This window comes from Saccoglossus kowalevskii, chromosome 14 (genome assembly GCF_978046115.1).
Source record: "Saccoglossus kowalevskii chromosome 14, keSacKowa6.1, whole genome shotgun sequence".
Taxonomy (NCBI): Eukaryota; Metazoa; Hemichordata; class Enteropneusta; family Harrimaniidae; genus Saccoglossus; species Saccoglossus kowalevskii.
The window spans coordinates 8651694-8661112 of NC_140654.1; the positions used below are offsets into that span (position 1 = coordinate 8651694).

Sequence of the window (9419 nt, forward strand, 5' to 3'; positions counted from 1 at the left end):
AAACTGCAAAGTATGCATGAAAGAAGTATAATGATAGCGTTGGTCGATACAGTGCCATCCCATACTGCCTGAGTGTACACTTTGCAGTATTCTCGTGGTAATCTTATTTTTATACATTGTGTCTTTATTTGTATAGTAATAATTTAATGAAACATAACATCCCAAAATTGCAACAAAAAACGATTTGTGATGTGAGAACATTTTTGTACAGTAACCAAATTCTATTTCCATCATACACTGATAGCAAACAAAAGAAAATGTTTGAATGTGATGTAAATGTGACACACAGTTTCTAAATAGGGAAGACATTTAAACACATCTGCTACACTTTCTTAACATATCCGTACAGTGTTTTTGTTTTCGGAGTCAGATGTATAATAATATGAGGTATCGCAAGAAGCAGTATTGATATTTTGTCAAGTACATAGTTAACATTACTTTGAGCAATACAACAGCTGTGAATGACCTTTAGATCATATTTCCAATGAAAGAAACAAGAAATTGACATGGTTTGAATGTGTTGTGTTCATGAGTAATTTCCACACATGGTTTAAATGCGTTGTGTTTATGAGTAATTTCCACACATGGTTTGAATGTGTTGTGTTCATGAGTAATTTCCACACATGATTTGAATGCGTTGTGTTCATGAGTAATTTCCACACATGGTTTGAATGCGTTGTGTTCATGAGTAATTTCCACACATGGTTTGAATGTGTTGTGTTCATGAGTAATTTCCACACATGGTTTGAATGTGTTGTGTTCATGAGTAATTTCCACACATGGTTTGAATGTGTTGTGTTCATGAGTAATTTCCACACATGGTTTGAATGCGTTGTGCTGTGTTCATGAGTAATTTCCACACATGGTTTGAATGCGTTGTGTTCATGAGTAATTTCCACACATGGTTGGAATGCGTTGTGCTGTGTTCATGAGTAATTTCCACACATGGTTTGAATGTGTTGTGTTCATGAGTAATTTCCACACATGGTTTGAATGCGTTGTGCTGTGTTCATGAGTAATTTCCACACATGGTTTGAATGCGTTGTGTTCATGAGTAATTTCCACACATGGTTTGAATGTGTTGTGTTGTGTTCATGAGTAATTTCCACACATGGTTTGAATGTGTTGTGTTCATGACTAATTTCCACACATGGTTTGAATGCATTGTGCTGTGTTCATGAGTAATTTCCACACATGGTTTGAATGTGTTGTGCTGTGTTCATGAGTAATTTCCACACATGGTTTGAATGCGTTGTGTTCATGAGTAATTTCCACACATGGTTTGAATGCGTTGTGCTGTGTTCATGAGTAATTTCCACACATGGTTTGAATGCGTTGTGCTGTGTTCATGAGTAATTTCCACACATGGTTTGAATGTGTTGTGTTCATGAGTAATTTCCACACATGGTTTGAATGTGTTGTGCTGTGTTCATGAGTAATTTCCACACATGGTTGGAATGTGTTGTGTTCATGAGTAATTTCCACACATGGTTTGAATGCGTTGTGTTGTGTTCATGAGTAATTTCAACACATGGTTTGAATGTGTTGTGTTCATGAATAATTTCCACACATGGTTTGAATGCGTTGTGTTCATGAGTAATTTACACACATGGTTGGAATGCGTTGTGCTGTGTTCATGAGTAATTTCCACACATGGTTTGAATGCATTGTGTTCATGAGTAATTTCCACACATGGTTTAAATGCGTTGTGTTTATGAGTAATTTCCACACATGGTTTGAATGTGTTGTGTTCATGAGTAATTTCCACACATGGTTTGAATGTGTTGTGCTGTGTTCATGAGTAATTTCCACACATGGTTGGAATGTGTTGTGTTCATGAGTAATTTCCACACATGGTTTGAATGCGTTGTGTTGTGTTCATGAGTAATTTCAACACATGGTTTGAATGTGTTGTGTTCATGAATAATTTCCACACATGGTTTGAATGCGTTGTGTTCATGAGTAATTTACACACATGGTTGGAATGTGTTGTGCTGTGTTCATGAGTAATTTCCACACATGGTTTGAATGCATTGTGTTCATGAGTAATTTCCACACATGGTTTAAATGCGTTGTGTTTATGAGTAATTTCCACACATGGTTTGAATGTGTTGTGCTGTGTTCATGAGTAATTTCCACACATGGTTGGAATGTGTTGTGTTCATGAGTAATTTCCACACATGGTTTGAATGCGTTGTGTTGTGTTCATGAGTAATTTCAACACATGGTTTGAATGTGCTGTGTTTATGAGTAATTTCCACACATTGTTTGAATGCGTTGTGTTCATGAGTAATTTCCACACATGGTTTGAATGTGTTGTGTTCATGAGTAATTTCCACACATGGTTTGAATGTGTTGTGTTCATGAGTAATTTCCACACATGGTTTGAATGTGTTGTCTTCATGAGTAATTTCCACACATGGTTTGAATGTGCTGTGTTTATGAGTAATTTCCGCACATGGTTTGAATGCGTTGTGTTCATGAGTAATTTCCACACATGGTTTGAATGTGCTGTGTTCATGAGTAATTTCCACACATGGTTTGAATGTGTTGTGTTCATGAGTAATTTCCACACATGGTTTGAATGTGTTGTGTTCATGAGTAATTTCCACACATGGTTTGAATGTGTTGTGTTCATGAGTAATTTCCACACATGGTTTGAATGCTTTGTTCATGAGTAATTTCCACACATGGTTTAAATGCGTTGTGTTCATGAGTAATTTCCACACATGGTTTCTTCTAATACAGGTGGATATGACAAAGGATATCATACAGATAGAGCCAGCGTGGAATGTTTTGATCCAGAAACACAAGAATGGTCATTTGTAGCCGAGATGGAAAAGGCTAGATCTGGTCTAACTTTGGTTGCCATGGATCACTTTCTCTATGCATTTGGTGGTACACTAAGACACACAGACCAGTATTTTGATGTAGCTGAAAGGTAAGTCTGCTTTATTAAATTATTAGTAACTTTTACCACTTTCTTCTAGATTAAATAATCATGGAGCATTCTATTAATTTGTGCCCATGAATTGAACAAAATGATCATATTTCATATCAAAATACAAAATCTTGCAAATATACTCTTACACCAACATAGTTAACATGTGCAGCAATGGACTTTGATCGAAGTAACATTCGTCAGTTGAAGCACCTTGTGTTTCACTTGGTTGTAAGTTCACATGACTGGATTTGAACTCTGGACTGTATTCTTTTGACATTGTATGGTCAGGAGTTTCTGGTACCACTGAGCATCTGACCTTTCCAATGTGATGTGGACAGTCATGTTTTTTTTTTTAAAATGCTGTTCTGGAGCCATTATCTAATGTTCCTGGATTAATTACATTAAAATGTTACCCACATATACTACATTGAGGATTCATGCGATTCAAGTGTCTCATATCTGCCATTAACACAACTTATATGTCGTTTTAGTTTACTATTTCATGACACAGACTGTAATGGCAATGACTTGGTATTTGATTCCTAAAATTCACTGCCCACAACTCTAAGCAATTTATAATGAAGTTGGTGATGAAAAAAATAATTACCTTTTTAGATGTAACCATGACAAAATTAGGGAATTAAGAAATGCATTATTCACAGCAATCTATGTTTATGCTCCTAATGTACAACTATTAGCTAGAGGATATTTTTTTTTTTTTTTTTTCAAGTTCTGATATTTTTATTTGTAGTAGTCTAGCAAAATTTGTTTTTCATGTTTTAGAATTGTTTTAGCTTATTTTGTTTGTGTTATTTTGGACTTTACACTAGCTCTGTATTGTGTACGTGCCAAATAAAATATTCTATCTTATCCGACACTGTAGTTGCATAACTTCCCTGATATCAATGTCTTTCTTTGTAGAAAAATTTTTTACTCACAAAGGGCAAAGTAACCATAGTATAACTATGTTTGTTTATAGATATAACACACAGACGCACCAATGGACTTGTATACAGCCTATGAACAGAGCTAGAGCATGGCCAGCGGTGGCTATATTTGACAATTGTATCTATGTTATTGGCGGCTTTGATGGTTCAAATAGACTACGTACTGCTGAGAAATACGATCCACATACAAATACATGGACTTACATCAGTAACATGAATGTCAGCAGAGCTGGCTGTGGTGCTGCCGTCATTTGACCAGACATGTGACTAATTGGACTATTACAAACTAGCTAGGGGGTTTTGATTATGCCCAGCTGTGAGCAGATGGGATAAGACTATTACAACCAAGCTAGGGGGTTATGATTATGCCTCGCTGTGAGCAGATGGGATAAGACTATTACAACCAAGCTAGGGGGTTATGATTATGCCTAGCTGTGAGCAGATGGGATAAGACTATTACAACCAAGCTAGGGGGTTATGATTATGCCTAGCTGTGAGCAGATGGGATAAGACTATTACAACCAAGCTAGGGGGTTTTGATTATGCCGAGCTGTGAGCAGATGGGATAAGACTATTACAACCAAGCTAGGGGGTTTTGATTATGCCTAGCTGTGAGCAGATGGGATAAGACTATTACAACCAAGCTAGGGGGTTTTGATCATAGCTACATGTAGCTGTGAGCAGATGGGATAAGACTATTACAACCAAGCTAAGGGGTTATGATTATGCCTAGCTGTGAGCAGATGGGATAAGACTATTACAACCAAGCTAGGGGGATGTGATCATAGCTACATGTAGCTGTGAGCAGATTGGATCAGACTATTGCAACCCAGCTAGGGGAGCTATGGCCACGGTGTGGTTGGAACCCCTAGCTTGTTGAGATCAGACTAGACTACTAGGTCTGTGATTTTCATGTGGTGGTGGTATTAAGATATAACAAATTTGGGAATTACTGCAGAATACTTTATTTTCGCTTGGAATTTATTTTTGCTATTTTCGCTGAAAGGATGATTCTGTGAAAATAAAATCCAGCAAATATACTTTTTTTCCTATATTTCACATTCAACTCATCAAAAATCTGAAAATAAATTCAATAAAGAACGCCCAAAAAGCCTTTTCAGAGAAAATTAATTCCAGCGAAAATAAAGTATTCCACAGTACATGTATATCATTCTGTGTAGAAACGTAGCAGTGGATTTATTAATTTTGCTGCGTTTTATTTCTCATCACATCCTTCACATCTGTTCTCTGGTCGTTATCGATAACCTTGCTCTTTTCTGTGAATGCCATCAAACTTTTCCAAATGTGTTCTGTTTATATTCATTGTTAATAATACTTGTGATTGACATGTATATGGAGCTCACATGTGAAGTTAATATGAAGATCTCACAATATCACCGTGCATAAATATCAAAGCTGCGTCTTCTTATCTTGTATATCCTTGGTAATATAGTCTGTGTACATGAATAGTATCATTGTGCAACATTTCTGTATATTACCTGTATAATCCAAATGTCATTAGTCAATGTTAATTATTCTTTTTCTGCATAAATTACTGCAAAGTGTGACATTTTCTATCAGTTTAGAGTACAGAGGGTTAATTATTCACTGGGTTTTAATTTTGCTTATTTCGCTGACTGGAAAATGCGCTAAATTAAAACCCAGTGAACATGTAAAATTGAGCATAGGACACATTATCTAAATGATAAAACCATGAATTTAAAACCCGCTGAATATGCCTGAAATGGTAAATCAGCGAAATTTAAACTCAGTGAAAATTAGTCATTTTACAATATTACAAGTCAAAATCACTCAAAGACTGTGTGTATAAACTCTACACCCTAAAAGATATTGTTCCTGTCTTAAATGCAGTCTTGAAATGTGAAGTTTAAGATTATTAATTGGTGTGTGCAGGCATGCATCTGTCTAATTTCATTTTCATAACCTGACAATTACCCCGTGAATGCTTCGATGCCATTGTATTTTAGGACAAGTATTGACAATGAACGGTTTGTGTGTGGTTTTACTGGCAGTGTATCTCTACCATCATCTGTATGTTAATTTTGATGCAGTATGACTGAAAATGTCTAAACTAACAAAATGTGGTGATTATACTTTATCAAGAAATAGGCATGGAAAATGTTGCCAGTCAGCCCTTTTTTGTTCAAAATATGTGCACCTGTAACTCCAGTAAGCATGATCTTCATACAGAATTATCTCCAAAAACAGTTTTGGACTTTTTTTACAGACAAAATGGCTGTCAATTTGACAAATCTGACCAAATGACAAAATAACACAACCTACAGTATTACCTACAAGTATGTACTTGTGTGCAGACTTTCAACTGAATCGGCACATAGATGGTTGAACCTTAAATTAGTTTTAATAATATTATAGCATTACAAAGTTCTCAAACTAAAAATTCATAATGGTCTTAATCTCTAGATTTTCATACACATGTAAATGAATATTTTTGAAAATTCTTGATTCATCTCTTGATGTGGTCTTGTCACTATTGTCTACATAAATTCTTTTTTTATGAATAGTTGTACTGTCAAACTTGTGTATAGTGACCACATATGGTACATTCAAACCTGTGTATAGCGACCATCTACGGTACAGTCAAACCTGTGTATAGGGACCATCTATGGAACAGTCAAACCTGTGTATAGCGACTATCTATGGTACAGTCAAACCTGTGTATAGCGACCACCTATGGTACAGTCAAACTTGTGTATAGTGATCACTTGTGTTGCAATTAAACCTGTGTATAGCGACCACCTGTGGTACAGTCAAACATGTGGATAGTGATCACTTGTGTTGCAATTAAACCTGTGTATAGTGACCACCTATGGTACAGTCAAACCTGTGTATAGTGACCACCCAAGGTACAGTCAAACCTGTGTATAGTGACCACCCAAGGTACAGTCAAACCTGTGTATAGTGACCACCCAAGCTACAGTCAAACCTGTGTATAGCGACCACCTATGGTACAGTCAAACCTGTGTATAGTGATCACCAGAGGGACTTTATAGACAGGTGGCCTCTATACTGAGGTTGGATTATTATTTTATGAATCCTCAACTCGTACATTTGACATTCATCCAAACAATAATATATCAATGATAATGATAGTTCAGCAACAAAACCCATTAATTTTAGTTGATCAAAATCAATTTTTACAGAAAGGAATTGATTATTTTATAAACAGAATGCTAATTTTGATTTTGGTCTCTAAACAAATGTATAGCTATAGGGTGGTCAGGTAAGACAGGTTGTCATTATGTATTATTATATGCTTTAGGACTGTCTGAAAGTGGTCACTTATATACAGGTGGTTACTAACACAGGCTTGACTATTTGTATTGCTTACTCCACTCATTTATTTTTTCCTGATGGCATGTACATATTGTTAGACAATGCAAAACTCTCGTACATGTTTTGATTAAATTTAAGTATGCAAATTAAGCTGATTAATATGCAGGGAATTTTACTAAAACTGATCAGGTTTGTACCATCTGATTTAGGACAATTTTTGTTTCTTTTCAGTTGATGTACACATGTTCATATTTTGTTGTTTGTTCATGAACGAGCTAGCAACCAGGATTGGCTTTCACACAACGTCTCATTTTCATGCCATTTTTTTTATCACATGAGGGTCATGTATTTGTTGATTTTGCGTTGCATATTGTTCGCATTCAAATCATCAATTATTTTATCCACCACATTTGTGATTTAGTCTTACTCTGACTTCTATGATGCCCATGATCCACCAAAAAAAAAATACAATTACCATGGCTAAGCAGGACTACTGTAAAATACTTTATTTTAGCTGGAATTTATTTTCGCCGAACAGATTTTTTGTATGGAATTTTTGTATGATTTTTGACAAGTTGAATGTAAAATTTAGGGAAAAAAAGTTTATTCGCTGAATATTTTTTCACTGAATCATTCCTTCAGCGAAAATTAATTCCAAGCGAAAATAAAGTATTTTCACAGTATTTGAGGTCTAGGTATGAGGCGGTGAAATACAGTTTGTATACCCTACCTAATCAACATGTCTGGTACAAAAATAGAACTCAAAATAAAGTGAATAATTCTGATGAGTGGAAATAAACATAACAGTAACGTACATTTTGTGTGTTACAAACTGTGGTAGTCTAGCAATGACTGAACTCAACTCTTCCACCGTGGTGTGCTAATCACAATGTTATCAATTTGTCAATTATTTTGCATATCATATTTAATATTTACAGTAATATTTCAACTGTTTTCCTAGTCTATTTATGCATTGATAAAACTATGAATATAAAAAAAATAGAGTACCGGTAGTTGCTGTAAAATTGTAACGCGTGTTCTTGTGACAAATCCAAAGTCTGAGTTGAATTTTTACTGTCTTCTGCACCGTACAAAAAAAATTATAGCTTTATACAGCAACATGTATATCTTTTTTTTTTAAATATTTTTTGTGCCAGGCGACAGTTCCGGACATTCAATGTCACTGTTGTCTCTCCTGACTTTTTTTTGTATGTGCAAATTGCAAGTGCTAGTGACGACGCCTAGTGCATTTTGTCACAGAAGTCATATGACAGGGCTGTGTGACCATCTCTTTCAAATGGCAATTTATAATGCGCTATCCTGGCGTCAACCTGGCTCGGTCGAACACAAGCACCTGCGGACCTTAACCAAGGTTCCCCCAAAGTCGCATTCGTTAGTGAATGAATCTCGGCCAGTGGAATTGGCCTTCCCATTGAGTCTGTGGTACACTCACCCAGGGTAGGGGTCGACCCTTTTGACGTTCAGCCTAAAGTAGAATTTGAAATTGGGTCTACCGATCATGAGTCTGATGCAACACCTACTATGCTACCAGTGACCATGTATATCTTTTTAACCAGTTAAAATTTCTGTAAAACGTGTCTTTATCTAACATGTTATTTTGCCAATTCATAATGACTAATTTAAAGTAGACTTGTCATGAGATTATTGGCATTTTAACTAAATTAAGATTCTGTTAATTCATGCATTGAGTCAAATTTGCTGACATTTCAGCGTTTTACACGCATGTTTTGGGTTCTATATACATTTCAAAATTTCAGGTAGTTTTATGTCAGATTCATCAGTGCTAAAAAACATGTTTCCTTCATAACTGTGTACAATTTCTTATTTAAAAAGTTTAATATGCCAGTGCTTGTCTCACTTTACTACTTCTCTTGCTGAGAAATAAATATTCATTTTTTTTATTAGTCAATTTGTAATGCTTTTCTTTTGTTATAGACGTGTGTACAAGAGTGTGTATTCAAAGCACTATACATGAACAGATTTACCAGTGAACAGAAACTCTTTGAAGTCACAAAATCCAATAATAAAAAAAGATTACCTAGAAAGCCCAATGTCTACTTGAGGAAAGAAGGGGGATCAAAACTATTTTGTAACAAATTAAATGTAATTTAAAGAAGGTTACGACACAAGATGCTGAAATTCCGGTAAGGACAATGTTGCTACGGTAATAGAGAAAAGGAATGCAACAA

At 35.4% G+C, this 9419-nt stretch overlaps 1 protein-coding gene across 2 annotated transcripts in view; it reads left to right on the forward strand.

Moving 5' to 3' along the window:
• Positions 1 to 9134, forward strand: part of LOC100368146 (kelch-like protein 12) — a 30012-nt gene extending 20878 nt beyond the window's left edge. For both annotated transcript variants that reach the window (XM_002738380.4, XM_085507866.1), the window contains exons 6-7: positions 2749 to 2941; positions 3924 to 9134. In XM_002738380.4, the coding sequence (XP_002738426.3) occupies positions 2749 to 2941; positions 3924 to 4146 (416 nt within the window). In that variant the 3' untranslated portion in view covers positions 4147 to 9134. The remainder of the gene's footprint in view (positions 1 to 2748; positions 2942 to 3923) is intronic.
• Positions 9135 to 9419: the final 285 nt, after the last annotated feature.